The sequence below is a fragment of the Penaeus vannamei genome, chromosome 12, assembly GCF_042767895.1.
Source record: "Penaeus vannamei isolate JL-2024 chromosome 12, ASM4276789v1, whole genome shotgun sequence".
NCBI classification, from domain to species: domain Eukaryota; kingdom Metazoa; phylum Arthropoda; class Malacostraca; order Decapoda; family Penaeidae; genus Penaeus; species Penaeus vannamei.
In genome coordinates this window covers 38,114,051-38,134,050 of record NC_091560.1, presented here as the reverse complement: position 1 = coordinate 38,134,050, position 20,000 = coordinate 38,114,051, and the positions used below count along the sequence as shown (strand labels likewise).

Sequence of the window (20,000 nt, the reverse complement as noted above, 5' to 3'; positions counted from 1 at the left end):
TAGGTTTTAGATGTACAGTGCATCTAGTTTTGTATTCATATAACAGAGTTACAAAACAAAACTTGTATATCGTTCAATTTGATAGTTGTAAATTCATATCAATATATCACTCTTTTAATCCTCTCTGTAAAGCAAGCAACTGTCTCGTCAGATATCCAGTAATATTATAAATACTTATGTTATGGTAATGCAAAGTAATGTCTGTTATATATATAAAAAAACAGTATTTCTAGTCAAGTTTTGAACCAGCTGATGGGGCGCAAGGCCTCCGGTGCTCAACTTATGTGGTTGTAATGAAAACGTTTTACTCAAAACGTTCATGATTTTAGGTTTATAGAAGTCTTTGAAAAAAATGTAAGTCTACCATAACAACTCATTTTCTTTTTTATATATATGTGAAGACGTGAATATAACTTCTTTTTTTGTTTGTGTTTAATTTTGGGGGAAGAAATACTCATTGTTGATAATTTTAGTTTGTACTTCTGTATACAATAGTTGTTGCTGGGGTAACTGTGGGAGCAGTAGTGCATTAATATTATTAGGAAAAGGATGGAAAAAGTGCTTTTATTGCCATGCTTTCGTATATTTACAGAATAGAAGTTTACGATTATCACTCTCCTTACATTGCCATTTAGTGCTTAAATATTCACTCTTGCTGTTCATCAGTTGCAATTTTATAATAATTCAGATGTGATTATGTATGGTATATATATATATATATATATATATATATATATATATATATATATATATATAGATTAAATTCAGTTTCAAGTTTTTTAAAGGGAATGATTATGTTTTGTAATTCTGAGCAATAACAGGGTGATTATTGAAACCTAGTTATTTTTCACCTACAATTAAGAATGTCCGTTTAGTTGTTTACAGCTCGAAGTGGTCATTAAGCCTTCATCATGTCTCAACGAAAGGCTGCATTAATTAATCACGGAAGCGGTTTTAATTCTGCTTTAGTGTGAGGAAATCGAGAGACCAAGACTTAGTATTAAAAATGGAGAAAAAAAATTGTAGAAAGTTATCATTATTTATATTTTTTCGAAAGAGAAAAAAATCCATCCTGTGTGAATACATTCTTCATTATCAGAAGAATGATTCATACATTTAGATATATTATTTGAAAGAAACTGTCATATATGCAATCTTCAGTATAAATCCAAAAATTCTCTCTGTCAAAACGTACTTGTTACTGGCCATATCTAACAAAATGAGTACATATTACAAAAAGAAAAAAGAATGTATTAAATATTACCACGCCTGAAGCAGAGCAAATACACTGCATGAAATTAATCTTGTATTTCTTATCCCACTCATACGATTTTGACCAAACATCACGTGATCCTCCAAGAGAAAAATGCATAAATAAATAAACAAATAAGAGAAAAAAGGAGAACAAAACAAAACCAAAAATAGCTCACGTGTTGGTACAAAATTCAGAATCAAAATTACTCACAATTTTGATAACTTTCTCGACCATCAGGCGTGTCTTAACTGTTATCACTGGGTAGCTGCAGGTCCTCAGTCTTCTAAATCATATATTGTGATTTCGCGTGTGACTCCTCACTGGAATTAATTGTGTATCGTAGGTTTCTATGTATACTATGAAATGTTATGGATGTAAATAAAGCACAAAACACTTGATGTTTGTAATTCCCTTGAGAGTATTGTGCACGAAGAGGAGGGAAATAGAGGGAGAGATTTTAGAGTGAAGTTGATAGGGAAAAGGAGGGACTGATTTTGATAAAAATGGGTAAGGAAGTAAATGAAAGAGAGAAAAGACAGACGAGTCCAGAAGTGAAGAATGATAAATAAGGAAGATTTGTTATGGTGATCGTTTAAAAGACTAAGTATCAAAAGGGATGATGAGGAGGAGAAAGAATGGGAGGTTTTCATAATGATTTTGCAACTGAGAGGGAAAATGACGCAATGTTTTATGATAGAGTTTTATAAAGAAGATAGTGGAAATGGGAATAAGGAAAGAGAAGTGAGTATACATTGATGATAACGGTATGAAACAAAGACGAGGAAAAAGAGCCTCCTGATAAAACAAAATCCCGATTAAATGTAGTCTTTAATAACTAATGATGATTGTGACGAGGAAGTCACATACTAGAAAGATGGTGATGAGTAATGAATATAAGTAAGCGGGGAGGGGGAGGGTAAGAACATCTCATAAGTGAAAATGTTATGGAAAGATGCTGTAGCCTCATATAGAATATCAATTTAATTCGACTGTTAGTATTGTGTTTTATATACACGACAGAGGGTAAAGTAAAACAAACGATAATTTGATAATGTTCTTTATAGGGATAAAAGCTGACATGCTGTTCTCTCACACAAGCCTTTCTCATCCACAAGTTGTCTGTCATTGAAGGTAATAATTATAACACATGCAGACACCTAAGAGTATTGTCTCAATAATTCGGAAAATCTCCGTTTCATGAAATATAAAACACGTAAATTCAGATTTTTTATTAATATTATTATTATTTTTTATTTGTCTTTAACTTAAATTGTTAGCAGTCTGATTGCATAATGTTATAATGAGAAACCTAAATAAAGACAATATTTTTTTTTGCTAAGGCTTTGTCTAACAAAATCTTTTCGTTCACAAACCAAACAGGATAAATCAGAAAGTGATAATCATTAATATTAAGCGCTCTTTCAATTGAGAGCAAAATGACTAGCATGAAAACCACCTACATAAATCTCTCTTTTTCACAACTATAAACATAATAAATAAGACCTCTACATGGACCTATTTTATTTTTCAAAGTCTCAGTACGTAAATCCCTCCTTTTTCTGCTATGGAACATAAACCTATTTTCACAGCTACAGTACAATATATTTTTTTTCCTTTTTCACAGCTAATTTTCATAATCTTTCCCTTTTCACATAAACCTTTCCTTCTTCACAGTTACATTATATAAACCCTTGTTTTTCACTGCATAACCCTCCCATTTTTTCTACAGTATACAAATCTCTTTTTTCCCACTGCTACATAAATTTCATTCTTTCAAAGTTAGGCATTAATAACGAAAAAAATAACGACAGAATATGTATAACAGAACACATACTCATTCATTATTGGGGGAATAATCCTACATTGAGTACATTCTACAGCTCATTTAAATGGGTGATTATGAAACAAATCAAACTCTATTGATATAATTTTCTTTGCAGTGATGCTACGTTCATATCATATAATCTATTGACATAATTCTTAAGATAACTACTACCAATAGCATCAATCTAATTGGAAAAAGGATCTATATATGTCAAAAGTGTATATATAGATGGCTATGATTTTAATGGCTTGGAGGTTGAGGATATAGGGAAAAGAGGGGAGGTGTTAAGACTGAGAAACAACAACAATAACAACAACAGCAACAATAACAGATTTCTGCAAATATCTGCCTTTAACCCAGTGTCAGAGTTAAAAACAAATATCTTGAGAGGATGTTGTATCTTGGGTTGGGCGTACTGCTTGCTTACTCTCTGTGGTGAGAAAAGAGATGAGGATTCTATATCAAGAAATAGGTGCTACTGTAGGTGGACTTTTTCTTCCTAGTTTATAAAGGAGGGTTTTTTTTTATTACGGGGGTTATTGGCTTTGTTCCTTGGAGGGTGACATGCGATATACTACAAGGGCATTACAAGGGAATGAGAGGGTTGGGTGGGTTATTTATTTCATCAGGCGAAGGGCATTTAGAATATATGGTTTATAGTTCTCTCTCTTATATTCCACTTAAATTCAAATATTGTCTCAAATATCTATATTTCATCCTCCTTCATTACAGTTAAGTGGGAGGGGCAAACGAACAGAAAAAATACGAGAATAAGATCATTAGAACAAATAGATAAATACACTCTCATTAACACATTTTACATTAATATAATTCATGATTTACATCTGGTACTCTGATCCATACCCATTGACTCCGTCCCTCTTTAGCTGCCTCTTCCTAATAGTGTCTGTAGGAGCGTAGTTGGTCTTCCTCAGTAACTGTCTGAAGTTATAAGGACCCACATCTTCCTCCGTTGAAACCTTGCCGGGTCCTACGGGAGCTGGCGGGGGCGGTGCCTTCGCCTTGCCCGAAGCCCCGTTCGAACGAAGCATCTGGCGAAGCTCCGAAGCCGCTTTCATGTTGGTGGTTGGGGTCACGCGCCTGTTGGGGGCGGGGGTGGAAGGAGGGAGGGGTGGGGGTGGAAGGAGGTTTGGAAAGGGAAGGAAAAATAGGAGGGAGGAAAGGAGAAAAGGTGGGAAGGGAGGGAGAGGTTGGAAGGAAAGGAAGAGAAAGATGGAGAAATGAGGGAAGGAGGGAAGAAAAGGGGAAAGAGAGGGAGAGTTATTACATTTTAGATTAGAATAACCGAGGTGCCGATTTTGTTACGTACACGAGTATAATGAAGATACACAAAAACACATACTTGAAATCCATGCCTGGAGTATACGACTTCTTTTCCACGCCAGCTTTAGGTCAATGTGCAAATGTTTTATAATAACATGCAGTGCAAAGGAACACACACACACACACACACACACACACACACACACACACACACACACACTCACCCCTTAGGCACCATCTCGGGCGGGGGAACGCCAGCGCCGAACGCCACAGCGCCTTTCCACTTGACTAAATGTTCTTCGGATTTCTCCTGGTTTTCCATGTTCTGAGTAACCAGGCCCTCCTTCACCGCCTTCATCTTCTCCTGTCGAAGGTCCACCTTGGCGTCGGTGCCCTCAGCAGCTCTGAGCCAAGAGAAAAAAAGGGATTATTCGCACCACAAGGATATGGCTTATTCGTACAACAGGGAGGAGTTATTCGCACCATCAGAAGGATCATTCACACCATGGAGGGGTTATTTGTACTGCAGGGGAAGGAGTTATTCGCACCGTAGGGATGGTTATTCACACCACGGGGGAAAGGGTTTATTCACACCACAGGTGGCAAAGGTGTTAATGGCTTATTTACATCTCGGTTAAAGGCGTCATTCACATAAGAAGGCTTATCACCATGGAAGCAGGGGCCACGGAGAAAGGGGTTATTTGAACCACAGGCAAAGGGATTACTTGCACCACCGGGAAAGGGTTAGTCACACAACAGTTGCTCGAATTATAAAAGATAAAACCTTACATACAGCACGGAGAAATAAATTCACACCACGGGGAAGAATATATTCGCGCCACAGGAGGTGCGTTATTCGCACCACGGAGAAATGGATTATTCGGACCACAAGAAGAGGTTATTCGGACCAAAGGAAAAAGGGCTATTCGCACAACGGAGAAAGGGATTATCCGCACAAAGGAGATAAGGGTCATGAACACCACTGCTCTCAATTATCAGGTCGGTAATCAACACAAAGGAAAAGAGCAGTAGGGTTAGGTATGATTTGTTTTATATTGAGGCCGAGTATGCGTTGCTAGTGAGTGAGACTGCGCTATTAGATTTTTTTTTTTCTGTACTGTAATGTATGTACAGCCACGGTCAAAATTCTTGTCGAACATGTTTCGAATTCCGCTTCGAACATCCGCTGAATACCACACTTTGTGTATAGGGGAAGACAGATTCGAAGCTTCAATTCATTAAAAGACTTTTGCCCGTCACTATACTGGTTTATGCATTTGTATACTTATCCTCAGCCAGTGTGGATTTTGTCTTTATCAGCATATGTATAATAACATTTAGGGATCCATAAATTACCTTTTTTAAGGATCCATATACCTTTTTGTGGCGGTAATTCTTTTCCTTAGCGTGTAAGTCAAAAGTTCATATATATATATATATATATATATATATATATATATATATATATATATATATATATATATATATATATATATATATATATATATATATATATACACGTGAGAACACCAGAAGGATCCTCCTATGATAGTCCCATCCGAAGAGGAGTCTCTTTTCATCCGACACAGCAGAGATTTTGATTGCCTTTCCCAGTGTGACTTTTTCATTCGTTTTATTTGCACATGTCTGTCTAATTTTTCACGTTGTACCAATCTATGAAGATATAAATGAACTACGCACTGGTATAGCTAGCTGGAGTATGTATGAAATACATGCATATATGCACACATACATACACACATTCATACATGCACAAACGCACACACACATACACACATATATTTATGTATGTAAGCATGTATGTATGCGTGTGGCTATGTAAGTATAAACATATTTAAGTATATCTATATATAAATGATCATAATGCTTGAAAGTAATAATACTGTTTACCGCAATGATACCAATAAAAAAAATCAACCAATAATCCACGAAAAAATAAAACAACAGAACATCGCTAAGCATAAAACCTGAAAAAAAACGAAAAAACAAAAAATAAATAAAAGTAGTGTTTAGCAAGCTAGCCTAAATCAGCTCTAGCCCAGCAACACTGAGTCTAAACATCTGTGCTACTGCGCCAACAACAGCAGACTGACCTCGGCCGGCTTGGTCGTTGGATTTTCGAAGCCAAGGGCGCGTCCCAGGGTGTATCGGGGTTAAAGTCCGGTGTGGGACTACGTGAGAGGAAATCAGGTTAGTTGCGAGGACCTTGCTTTGAGTGTTTCATTTTGTTTTTAGGTTATTGTTAGTAGGGTGTTTGAGAGGTAACGATTTTTTTGTTTGTGTTTTATAATTGTTTGTGGTATGTTGAGAGATAGTGGGAGGAACTTTATTTAAATATTTTTTTCTTTGTATTTTTGTTTTCGTTTGTAGGATGTTAAGAGATAGTGGGAGGAACTTTAAATATTTTTTTCCTTTGTATTTTTGTTTTTTAGGGTGTTGTAATTTTTGTAACTGCGTTTATTTTATTCTTAGAATGTTAGTGAGGGGAACTTGGTTTCGAATTTTTAGTTGTAATAGTGTTCATTTGTTTAGTTATGTTGGAATCGTTTGTGTACATTTTTTCTTTATTTTTTAGGGTGTGGAAGGAATATGCTTTAGATATATTTTTGTCTTCAAGTTGTGCTTGTGTTCTTATTTTTTGAGGATGTTAAGAGATAGTGAGTGGAAAGATAATCTATTTTTAATGTTATTTAATCATAATTATTTTTAAACAGTCAGTGTTAGTATGTATTTGTTATTACAGAAGATAATAGTACGAAGAACTTGATTTAATTATCTAAATATTATTGCTAACGTTAGTTTAATCTCTAAGAAGGTAAAAGTCAGTGGAAGAAAGTTTACTTACTTTTCAAATGTTTTAGCAATTATTTTTATCATTCGCAAGTTTGATTAATTAGATTAATAAGTATTGGGAGGAATTTGACTGATTTTAAAACTGTCTTTGGCATAAATTTGGTGTCGTTTTCATAGATGATTTTTTAAAAATATATTTCCTATCTTTTATAATCTGAAAGAACTGACCTTATCATTTTCTTTTGCCTATTATCAATCTCATCTTTAATTTCTGAAGATAGTAACGGATATTACTTGGAGGAAATTAATTCTTTCATATGAGATTTATCCATTTATTTGTATATACTGTTATCCTTAAAGAATAGAATATAGGATTACAGAGTAAATAGGGAAAGGGTACCGTTACCAAATTTGAATATTTTTTCCCGTTTTCTCAAAAAAAAAAAAAAAAAAAAAAAAAAAAAAAAAAATCTCGGAAACAGATTTTTTTTTCTCTTTGTATTTCTATTGTTACATTTTAAAAAATTATTGATAGAGTAATTCCTTACTGTAGAAGTCGTGTAAATACATGGAATATAAGAGCAGCACCTAATTTGTGATTTATAGATGTGTGCCATTTCTTTTCTCTATACCATATTCTTTACTTGTGAATATAATTAATACATCCCTACAATTATGAATTTGTGTTTTTCTTTTATTTCACCATTTCCAATCTTAACTCTTTGAGGAACAGGATTTTAGAGGGAAAATACACCTCAAGTTATAACAGAAATTGATGTTTTTACTGTGAGTAGCCAGGTTCCCCACTCCATAATTATTCTTGCTTGCATGGCCATGAAAAGCTAATTAGGAAATAAACGTGTGCCTTTAAACTTGAAAAAGAGATAAATTAATGTATAAATGAATCAAAAGTGCAAGGAGTCACGCTTACATTTAAAGATGTGACAAAGTTGGGACATCATTACCTCAAAGAGTTAAACCACTTGACATACTCTACTACATTATACTATTTCATGCACGTATGGAATGTCAAATGAAGCAATGTCATTTGAATTCGCTGACACATCTTATTATATAGACTAACTAGAAATTACAGCATGCAAAGCTAGCAATGAAAAAAATAATTGTGACAATGCTGAAACAAGACATGAATGAGAATAACCTCACAACAGACGTACTTTTGTATTGCGAAACTATTCACTTTCATTCATACCCTTTTCAACATCGCAGAATAAATGAAAAGCCATAAAAGTGGCACTGAAAAGTATAAAACAAGAAAACCGATAAAACAATCATTGAATGAAATGCCATTTATTAGAAAAGTAATGAAGACTATATAAAAAGAGAGAAAACAGATAAATCATAAGAGTAAACGCCATGAAAAAGAGGTATTGAAGTTTATAAAAACAAGAGAAGACAGAAAAAAAGATCGCTCGCGCACTACTTTCCTTTGCGGAGGTTGAGGAGCTGAACGTACCTTCTCATTTCCTCTTGCAAGAAATCGTAATATTCGGAGATCTTTTCGTCCGTTGAAGTGATCTTGATGACTGGTCGGTTGGCGGAAATCGGCTGTGCAAGAAAAAATGGAAAGTAAGAGTATATAGAGTCGATGTTTATGATTAGAAATTTAAGCCACACATACACTCATGCATATCAAGCGGGCGGAGGAATACAGACCACTGTTTAACCTTGGGGAAGGCAAGATCAGTAGCAACTCGAGGTGCCATGGCGTCCCACAGGGTTATTTTAATAATTGTTCAATGGGAATATAACCATGAAAATCATTATTTTTCATCCTTTTTTAAAACTGAAAGACAAAAGTGATCGACCATATTCACAAAGCATTCACAACTTTTGTGACGTGATCAAAATAAACCCCATGTGCTTTTTCAAAAAATAGAATCAGACGCCAAGACACCTCGAATCGCTACTGATCTAGCCCTATAACTTTATACGGACATACACATAAGTAATTAGATATCTATAAGCCTAGACATGTATAATAACCGATTATACAGACAAATGTATACCTACCATATAGACAAATATGCATTTATATCAGAGCATTTACATGTCCGTATCTATAAATATTCATTTATACCAATCCCTCCTTACCCATCCTCACTCCTCCCTCCCTCCCAATCCATCCTCATCTCCCCCCACCCCCTTCCCCCACCCTACCTACCCACACCCACCCCCTACTCACGGGCTGCGGTGCTCCTCTCTTCCTCTGCTCGTGGATCACCTGCGGGATGTGGTCGAATCCCTTAGGCCTCTTGTAGTCCTTGGGCGGCGCTTTGACCTCCTCCAGGCGGATCCCGGCTTTGTGGCGCCTGAGGTACTTGTGGGTTTCCTGGTTGGACATGTGTACCTGGGGAGGGAGAGAGGGTGAGAGGGGAAAGAGAGTGAGAGGGGAAAGAGGATTAGGGGGAAAAAGGGTGAGAGGGTGAGGGGGGAAAAGGATGAGAGGGGGAAATAGGGTGAGAGGGGAAAGAGGGGAAAAAGAGTGAGAGGAGAAAAAGGGGGAGGGAACAGGGGGGAAGGGGAAGTTAAGTTTGTTGGGTTGAGATTTTGGTTAAATGGGGAAGAGGGGGGGGGGAGTTTAGGAGATTTTTTTAAGGTGAGGGCGCATTTAATTATTTATTTTGGGGGCAATTTTTTGTTTTCGTGGGGGTTGGGGTTGAGAGGGGAGGGCCAGTTTTTTTTTGATGGGGGGGGGGGAGGTTTTTGAAGGGAGAAAAGTTTTTTGGTTTGGATTTTCCTTTTGGGTATGTAGAGATATTTGCTTGTACTTACTTAGACGTGCATTGTAAAAAGATGTTATGCAGATTTGATCAATAGACCTCTTTATGCCTGGTTTCAATATATCGTTTTGTTTAAGTAAATTGTTTAAATATATCGGGTAAGAACGGGCTAAGTACATTCTGATATGTGCAGATTTGCTTAAGTATGCTTTATTAATGTTAGTCTGGTTGATATAATATAAACATCGAAATATAGGGTAAAATACGTCCAATATGCACAGACAGAGAACGTGCAATCTATCCTAATATATAACAATAATGGGCGTTTTTGTCAGTACAGCAGCAGTACGTGTAAATGCAACTATGGGGAAAAAAAGGAAAAAAAGTTTCCTGAAACTACGTCAGATGACAAACCGCAAAAATAAATTGATAAATAAATAAATAAAATGATAAAATGATAAAATGAACACAAACACAGCAAAAAGAAAATCCTAATAAAATAACAAGAATATACGAACAAAACAACAAGAAAATATTAATAATAAAATGAGAAATACGAATAATTTAAAAAATACGGATAACAATATATATATATATATATATATATATATATATATATATATATATATACGGATAACAACAAAAAAATGGATAACAAAAAGAAAATGCAAACAAAACAAAACAAATAACAAAACAACAAGACACAAACAACAACAACAGCACGCAGAACCACCTACCTTCTCCGAGAACATAATGAGACTCGTCATCTTCTTGCTGTTGGTGTAGCGTCCGAGGTCCTTCTTGGGTTCGAGTGTCTCCTTCTCCTTCTCCTCCTTCTTCTTCTTCTCCTTCTCCTTCTTGTGTCTTCCCCAGAACTTCTGGATGATCATAGCCGCCTCCTCTGCTGACAGGCCCTCCGCCTAGGCAAAGGGAAGGGAAGGGAAGTGTTAGAAAGGAAAATGAGAATAGGGGAAAGGGAGGGAAGGGAAGTGTTAGAAAGGAAAATGAGAAAAGAAAAAAAGGAGGGATGGAAGGAAAAGGGAAGATGGGAGGTCGTGTTAGAAAGGAAAAGGAGAGAGGGAAAAGGGAGGGATGGAAGGAAAAGAGAAGAAGGGAGGTCGTGTTAGAAAGGAAAGTGAGAAAAGGGGAAAGGGAGGGATGGAAGACCGCATCAGAAAGTAAAAAAGAGAAAACGAGAAGAGGGGAAAGGGAGAGATGGGAGGTCGTGTTAGAAAGGAAAAAAGAAAAGAAAAGGAAGAATGGGAGGAGAAGGGAAGATAGGAGGTCGTGTTAGAAAGGAAAAGAGAGGAAAGAAGAAAGGAGGGATGGAACGTCGTGTTAGAAAGGATAAACAATAATAAAAAATAATAAAAAAATAATGGAAGGTTGTTATAAAAAGAAAAGAGAAAGTTAAAAGTTAAAAGGAGGAATTGTTGAAAAAAGAAAAAACAAAAGAAAAAAACACAAAAATAGAAGGTTTGAGGAGGAGGGATTACCAGGAAAAAAAGAAAAAGAACAAAAAAACGGAAGACTATATATAGAAAGAGAAGGGGAAGGTTGTGTTGACAAAGGGATAGGCAATTTGTGCAAATGTTGTGGCGCTGGGTTATAAGCGATGGTGATGATTATGATGATAATAGTGATATTGTTACTGATGATGATGGATGTGATGGTGGTGGTGATGATGATGATGATGGTGATGATGATGATGAGGAGGAAGGATGATAATCCTGATCGTATTCATAGTGACACCAAATTTAAAAAAAAAAAAAAAATAACACCAAAAATCAATAAAAACAATCATACCAATCGTAAAATAGATAAATAGATAAATCTCAACACCACATACAGCCATTAAATCTCCTTAAATGCCTTCATACACACACACACACACACACACACGCACACACACACACACACGCACGCACACGCACACGCACACGCACACGCACACGCACACACACACACGCACACACACACCCTCGGACCCACTTACCTCCAAAGCCTTTGACGCCTCCTCCGCGTTATCAATATGTTTCTCAACCAATTTCTTTAGTCTCTCCTCAAGGGCGGGTCCCCACTCCAGCCGCGTCAGGTGACCTCGGAAACCTTGCGGGGAAATGGGAAGGGAAATTATGGGGGAAAATGGGGTGTTTTGTTGTGTGTATTGGACGTGTGGTGGGTGGAAATAGGGGTGTTTCTTGGTGTTGAATGCGTGGTGGGATAGCCCTTATGGCGGTGTTTGATAAAAAGGATGTTTTGTTGAGAATATGTTGTAGTGTGTATTGGACGTGTGGTGGGTGGAAATAGGGGTGTTTCTTGGTGTTGAATGCGTGGTGGGATAGCCCTTATGGTGGTGTTTGATAAAAAAAAAAAAAAAGTTTTTTTTTTTGTTTAGGATATATGGATGTGATGTATTGTGGTTATACTTATATTTGTGGTGTTTTTGATATTGTATGTGTGTTTGGACATCCTTTGAGGAAATGTTTAATATTTTATTTATATATCCATGGTGCTTTTTTGTGTTGAATGTGCGTTGGGATATCCCTTGAGGAAATTTTTGATAAAGAGTTTTTTGTTGCGAAAATTTAAGAGTGGATATGATGCACTGTGGTTATACTTATATTTGTGGTGTTTTTGATATTGAATGTGTGTTTGGATATTCTTTGAGGAATTGTTTAATAAAAGGGTTTTTTGTTGCGATATGATACTTGGTAGATATACTTTAAGTTATATTTATAGTGTTTCTTGATGTTGACTGTGTGTTGGGATATCCCTTAAGGAATTTTTTTGATAAAAGAGTATTTTGTTGCGAATATTTAGAGTGGTTACGATGCACTGTCGTTATGCTTTTATTTGTGGTGTGTCTTTATGTTGAATGTGTGTTGGAAATATCCCCTAAGAAAATATAATTTAATATTTTTAAAGAATATTTAGAGTGGATATGATACCTGATGGATATACTTGATGTTATATTTATGGTGTTTCTTGATGTTGAATGTGTGTTGGAAATATCATTTCATAGATTAAAAAAATATATATTTAGATACATGGTGTTTCTTGATGATGAAAATGTGTGGTAACTTTCTTTAGAGAAATAAAAAGGGTTTTGTGGTGAAAAGATATGATGAATATATCATGCTTGGTGTTATATTCACAGCATAACATAGAGGGATGCAGTGTGGTGTTTCTATATGTTGAATATATGTTGTGAAATTTTATATACTTTTAAGGGTTTTATTGCGGATATAATGTTAGATGTATTATGATACTTGGTGTTACATATCTGTTATATTCCTGTTACGTATTAATTCAAGACAAGCTACGGTTAAAAAGTCCATACTATGATAAAAAAAACGAGGATATATCGTGATGTTACAAGGCGTTAAATATGTGTATTACATGTACTTACAGTGAGTGCCGGTAGACTGTCACTTGTTGATAACTAATTAACCAAAGACTCTCATGAAGTACATATGTATATTATCTAAATAACTAGTTTAATTTGGATTGCATGACACAGACAGGAGACAGAAATGTACTGTGGGGATGTTAATACTTTGTGATGATGTACGCATAATGTATTCCGTATGAAATTCTGAACAGCTGTTTAGTTGTACATGTAGTTCGAATTGTATTATCCTTATGTATTTTATTAAAGGTATATTTAGTACATGCAGTTTGTCCAGAGTGAATTACATTACTGCATGTATATCACACATGGATTTAAAAGTGTATGTGTGTGTGTGTGAATGTTAGTGTGTGTGAATGTTAGCGTGTGTGAATGTTAGTGTGTGTGTGTGTGTGTGTGTGTGTGTGTGTGTGTGTGTGTGTGTGTGTGTGTGTGTGTGTGTGTGTGTGTGTGTGTGTGTGTGTGTGTGTGTGTGTGTGTGACTGTATGTATGTATGTTTAAGCGTCTCCATGCCAGCATACTACGAGCGTACACATGCTTACGTCAATGGCTAAGTTGCAAGGAGCGAACATTGGATTTGCCGCTAAACAGATGATTATACTCACACACATCCTAGGATATTAATCTCGGGACCAAACTACGTCACACACCGTACACGTAAAAAAAAATAATAATAATAAATAAATAAATAATAATAATAATAATAATAATATAAATATATTCCGACGCGCGCAAACAGTGCATGGCGATCATAAATAGCAAGTCATGCATACGTGCTTTCTGTGTTAGTTAAAAAAAAATAATAATGGTAGTTGAAAAAATAGGATTGGTTATCTTTCCTTTACTACATTTTATAAGTAGAGTATCTGAATCCTGTTCTGTGGGATCAGATCTTATCTAAAGGGATCAAATCTAATTCGAAATGTTACTTCGAGGGAACAAATCCTACTTCAAGAGCATCAAACCCTCTTCCCAGGAATCGAATCCCAAATCAAAGCGATCGAATCCTACACCATCTCGGAATCCACATCCTACAGAGCATCCTACAGACTACCGCCTCAAGGACATGCATCGAGCGCGCCTTACGAGACTGGATGAGGGTGGCGGCTTCATCCTCCGTCATTGTCTCCTTCGTCTTCGGTGGCTTCGGGGCCTCCCTCTTCGCCTCCTTCGCCTCCTTCTTGGGCTCACTGTCGAGCGAGGACTGAGCTCCAAGGGCGCCCATCATCTTCGCCTTCATCCATTGCGCTACAGGGAAGGGGCGCCGTCGGTTATGGGGGCTGGGGCACTCGTGGGCGTGGGGGTCTATTTTTTTTTTTTCGTTGAGGGGGGTCTTGTGATTTTTTTCTCTCTCTTTTTTATTTATCGTCTTTCGTCTAGTTATTTATTTTTTCCTTCTCTGTCTCTGTCTCTGTCTGTCTCTGTCTGTCTGTCTGTCTGTCTGTCTGTCTGTCTCTCTCTCTCTCTCTCTCACTTTCTATTTCCCTCTCTTTCTCTCTGTCTCTCTCTCTCTCTCTCTTCTCCCCCCTCTCTCTCTCTCTCTCTTCTCTCTCTCTCTCCTCTTCCTCTTCCTCTTCCTCTTCCTCTCCTCTCCCTCTCCCTCTCCTCCTCTCTCTCTCTCTCTGCCTCTTCCTCTTCCTCTTCCTCTCCCTCTCTGCCTCCCTCTCCCTCTCTCTCTCTCTCTCTCTCTCTCTCTCTCTCTGCCTCCCTCTCTCTCCCTGCCTCCCTCTCTCTCTCTCTCTCTCTCTCCGCCTCCCTCTCTCTCTCTCTCCCCGCCTCCCTCTTTCTCTCTCTCTCCGCCTCCCTCTCTCTCTCTCCGCCTCCCTCTCTCTTTTCTCTCTGCCTCCCTCTCTCTTTTTCTCTCTGCCTCTCTTTCTGTCACTCTCTCTCTCTCTGCCTCTCTTTTTGTCACTCTCTCTCTCTCTCCCTCTCTCTCTCTCTCTCTCTCTCTCTCTCTCTCTCTCTCTCTCTCTCTCTCTGCCTCCCCCTCTCTCTCTCTCTCTGCCTCCCCCTCTCTCTCTCTTCTGCTCCCTCTCTCTTCTCTCTGCCTCCCTCTCTCTCTCTCTGCCTCCATCTCTCCTCTCTCTCTCTCTGCCTCCCCTCTCTCTCTCTGCCTCCCTCTCTCTTTTCCTCTCTGCCTCCCTCTCTCTTTTTCTCTCTGCTCTCTCTCTCTCTCTCTCTCTCTCTCCTCTCTCTCTCTCTCTCTCTCTCTCTCTCTCTCTCTCTCTCTCTCTCTCTCTCTCTCTCTTTCTCTTTTCCTCTCTCTGCCTCTCTCTCTCTCTCTCTCTCTGCCCTCCCCCTCTCTCTCTCTCTCTGCCTCCCCCTCTCTCTCTCTCTCTGCCTCCCTCTCTCTCTCTCTGCCTCCTCTCTCTCTCTCTCTCTCTGCCTCTCTCTCTCTCTCTCTCTGCATCCCTCCTCTCTCTCTCTCTCTCTCTCTCTGCCTCCTCTCTCTCTCTCTCTGCTCCCCCTCTCTCTCTCTCTGCCTCCCTCCTCTCTCTCTCTCTCTCTCTCTCTCTCTCTCTCTCTCTCTCTCTCTCTCTCTCTCTCTCTCTCTCTCTCTCTCTCTCTCTCTCTCTCTGTCTGTCTGCCTCCCTCCCTCTCTCTCTCTTTCTCTCTCAGTCACTCTCTCTCTCTCTGCCTCCCTCCCTCTCTATCTCTATCTCTCTCTTTCACTCTCAGCCTCCCTCTCTCTCTCTGCCCCCCCCCTCTCTCTCTCTCTCTTTCTCTCCCTGTCTCTGTCTCTCTCAGCATATATATTTATGCATCGTCACTGTATTTAGTATTTATATTTTTTTTCGCCGAGACTAAAAAGAAATCAACAAATAAGCAGACCAAACAATTCTTAATAAAAAAAATCACTCCCAACCGTCTACTCATACCCCTTTACCGCCTCTTTATCTACTTATAACACTCCCTCACACTACCTTAACCACCTCCTCATACTCCCTCACACTACCTTACCCCCCTCACAACCCCTTACCCTTCTCATAGTCCCTCACAACCCCTTACCCCCCTTCATAGTCCCTCGCACCCCCTTACCCCCCTTATAGTCCCTCACACCCCCTTACCCCTCCTCATAGTCCCTCGCACCCCCTTACCTCCCTCATAGTCCCTCGCACCCCCTTACCCCCCTTATAGTCCCTCAAACCCCTTAACCCCCGCCTCCTCATACTCCCTTACCCCCTCCCTCACACCCCCTTACCCCCCTCATAGTCCCTCACACCCCTTATCCTCTCCTCATACACCCTCACACCCTTACCCCTCCTCTCATAATCCTCACACCTCCTTACCCCACACCTCATACTCCCACACATCCCCTTATCCCCCTCACACCCCCTTACCCCTCACCTCATACTTCCTCACACCCCCTTACCCCTCCCCCCTCGCCTCCTCATACTCCCTTATACCCCTTATCCCTCGCCTTCTCATACTCCCTTATACCCCTTCCCCCTCGCCTCCTCATACTCCCTTATACCCCTTACCCCCTCGCCCTCATACTCCCTTATACCCCTTCCCCCTCGCCTCCTCATACTCCCTTATACCCCTTACCCGCTGCCTTCTCATACTCCCTTATACCCCTTACCCTTCCCCCTCGCCTCTTCATACTCCCTTATACCCCTTACCCTTCCCCCTCATACTCCCTTATACTCCTTACCCCTCGCCTCCTCATACTCCCTCCCCCCTTCCCCTTTCCCCTCTTACCTGCGTCCTTCTGCTGCGACTTCTCCGCGGGGGGCGGGGGCGCGGGGGCCTTCTGGGTGGGCGGGGGTGGGATGGCTGCCGGTTTGTGAATTTCGTCCTGGTATTTCTTGCGAATGATCCAGCCTCGAGTGTACCTGTGTGGGGGGGGGGGGAAGGAGAGGAAGGGGTGGGGGGAGGAGGGAGGGGGAGTGGGTTGATTAGTAGGCCTATGTGTTTTTTTTTATTTGTATGGGTGGTCTGGTTTGTTTGGTTTTATGTGTGTGCGTGTGTTTGGATTTTGTGTGTGTGTGTGTGTGTGTGTGTGTGTGTGTGTGTGCACGCGCACTTGTGTATGTATGTGTGCATCTATGTATCAAACTTTGAACACACGTCAAAAAACAAGAACACCAATATAAGACACAAAAAACAAGTTTCACTCGTATTAAAAACCAAACACATAAAAAAGAAAAAAGAGGGAAAGAGAAAACACAAAAAATAAAGAAAAAGAAAAAAAGAGTATGAAAAGAAAACACATAAACAAGGAGTACAAACAAAACCCCCCAAAAAAGGAAGAAAAAAAAAAGAAGAAAAAAAAACGAGTAAAAAAATCAAACTCAAAAGATGAAATAAATAAATAAATAAAAAAATAAATAAAAATATAGATAAATAAAAATAGAAGATTAAGAAGATCGAAGAAAAAAAGAAGAAAAAAAACGAGTAAAAAAAATCAAAATCAAAAGATAATATAAATAAACAAATAAAAAAATAAATAAAACAAATAAATAAAAAGATTAAAAAGATCGCACGCCCACGCCCCTCACCTCTGCAGCGTGATGACGGAGCGCGCGAGGGCCCACTTCTGCTTCTGGTACCGCACGCGCGCCAGCCACCGCCGCACGCACGCCTGCACCTGGATCACGCGGCGGATCTGTCACGTGGGGGGGAAAGAAGAGTTTATTTCGTATCTATCTTTTTGTTTTGTTTTGTTTTTTTGTTCTTGATTATTTTTTAATTTCGTTTTTTTTATGGGGAATTTTTTGTTTTTGTTGATTATTTTGTTTTATCTTTTTTATTGTTGATGTTATGGATTGTCTTTTTTTTTTTAAGTTTGATTCTGTTTTTTGTTTGTTTGTTTATCATCCCCGTGTTTTCTTTCTTTTTGTTTCATGGATTATGTAGGTAATTATACTGATCTCGTGTCTTATCTTGTACGTTTATTTCCCTCTTTCTTTCCCTTTTCCCCTCCTTTCTTACCTTCCCTCTATCCCTTACTTCCTTCCCTCCCCTCTCCCCTACCCTCCCTCCTCCCCTCACCCTCTCACCCCCTCACCCACATCCTCTCCCACCCATCCCTCTTCCCCTACCTCCCTCTCCCATCACCCACCCATCCCATCTCCCCTACCTTCCCATCCCCCCTCCCTCCTCCCCTTACCCTCTATCTCCCCTCACCCACCCGCCCCTACCCCCTCCCTCCTTTATCCCCTCAACCACCCTCCTCTCCCACCCACCATCCTCCCCTACCTCCCCATCCCCCACCCTCCGCTACCTCCCTCTCCCCTCACCCCCACACCCAACCTCCCCATCCCCCCACCCCACCCCAGCTCCTCACCTGCTTCTCATACATCTTGGCCAGATACTCCACATGGTAGTACTTGAGGAACACCTTCGTCTTGCCGATCGCCCAGCCGTCCATCTTGAGTCGGATGAGGAGGAGGCGGCAGTTGTCCTTCGAGGCGGTCACGCGCTCGTCGAAGTTGAAGGCCAAGAAGCAGTATCTGGTCGGGGGATTTTCGACTTTATTGGGGTTGGTGGCATTTTTTCCATTGTTTTTTTTTGTATCATTGTTGTTGTTGTTATTGTTACTGTCATTATAATTGTTCTCATTATCATCTTTATTATTATCTTCATTGTTGTTATTACTACTATTGTTATCATTATCATCATTATCATTATTATTATCCTTATTATCATTATTATTATTATCATCATTATTATTATTTATTATCATTATCATTGTTATCAATGTTACCTTTCTCACTTTTTGCCGATTTTACCAATATCCCAAGTATGACTATAACAACAAAAATCTTAACTCCATCAATAACAACCATAACAAAACCCTTGACAACAACACCAACAATCACAACACTACCCGTATGACATCTACAACAACACCAACGACTACAACAACAAAACCAACACCAACATCTCTTCTATAACAACTACAAAACCCTTAAATACAACAACAACAGCTACAACAACACCCACCTGCGTAGGAATTCAGCGAAGGGAATGCGATGTGAGTAGCCATGCTGACGGATCCTGACAGTCTCCATCACGCCCGCATAGCGCAGCTGACGTTGTACCTGGAGGAGGGGGTGAGGGTGAGGGGGTGTTAGAGCACGTGTTGGTGGTTCTCGGGGATGTTTTGGTCTGATTTAGCAGGTACATAAAGACACATACACACGTAAGCACACACACACACACACACACACACACACACACACACACACACCCACACACACACACACACACACACACATATCCATCCATCCATCCATCCATCCATCCATCCATCCATCCATCCATCCATCCATCCAATTTATAAATACATATATTCATATATACATATATTCACATACACACACACACGCACACACAAATATACATACATATATATATTATATATCACATATATCTAAACACACACCATACAGTTCCTTCTTTCTTTCTCGCACTTTGATATTCCTTCTATCGTTCTTTCACCCCCCCCCCCCCATCGAACCTTACCTTCTTGGCATCGAACTTATCCGGGAGCTTCTCGTCATTGGGCTTGATGCACCTGACGAAGTGCGGCGTCCCGTTCACCATCTTCTGCAGGAGGTCCATGAGCGAGTACCTGAAGTAGGTGGCCACCGTCTGCTGCGCCTTCGTCTGCGAGGCGAGGCCGCGGCTGTCGTATTGTGTCTGGAGGAGTGTGAAGA

General features: G+C 39.4%; 2 protein-coding genes across 11 annotated transcripts in view; one reads left to right on the top strand and one right to left on the bottom strand.

The window, feature by feature from the left end:
- The window catches only part of LOC113809380 (long-chain-fatty-acid--CoA ligase 1), an 80,308-nt gene extending 79,006 nt beyond the window's left edge, over window positions 1-1,302 (top strand). For all 3 annotated transcript variants that reach the window (XM_070128285.1, XM_070128284.1, XM_070128286.1), the window contains one exon: window positions 1-1,302. This exon is cut by the window's left edge and continues 870 nt beyond it. The gene's annotated coding sequence lies outside the window, so the exon portion shown is untranslated.
- Window positions 1,303-2,298: 996 nt separating this feature from the next.
- ninaC (STKc_myosinIII_N_like and MYSc_Myo21 domain-containing protein ninaC) overlaps window positions 2,299-20,000 on the bottom strand; it is an 85,887-nt gene continuing 68,185 nt past the window's right edge. For 3 of the 8 annotated variants that reach the window (XM_070128275.1, XM_070128276.1, XM_070128278.1), the window contains 13 exons: window positions 19,807-19,983; window positions 19,285-19,382; window positions 18,626-18,791; window positions 17,838-17,944; window positions 17,038-17,171; window positions 14,422-14,583; window positions 11,919-12,031; window positions 10,660-10,842; window positions 9,385-9,549; window positions 8,656-8,747; window positions 6,479-6,556; window positions 4,589-4,768; window positions 2,299-4,181 (listed from right to left, as the gene is read on the bottom strand). In XM_070128275.1, the coding sequence (XP_069984376.1) occupies window positions 3,920-4,181; window positions 4,589-4,768; window positions 6,479-6,556; window positions 8,656-8,747; window positions 9,385-9,549; window positions 10,660-10,842; window positions 11,919-12,031; window positions 14,422-14,583; window positions 17,038-17,171; window positions 17,838-17,944; window positions 18,626-18,791; window positions 19,285-19,382; window positions 19,807-19,983 (1,917 nt within the window). In that variant the 3' untranslated portion in view covers window positions 2,299-3,919. The remainder of the gene's footprint in view (window positions 4,182-4,588; window positions 4,769-6,478; window positions 6,557-8,655; window positions 8,748-9,384; window positions 9,550-10,659; window positions 10,843-11,918; window positions 12,032-14,421; window positions 14,584-17,037; window positions 17,172-17,837; window positions 17,945-18,625; window positions 18,792-19,284; window positions 19,383-19,806; window positions 19,984-20,000) is intronic. The other 5 variants (XM_070128277.1, XM_070128280.1, XM_070128279.1 and 2 more) reach the window with 5 other exon arrangements.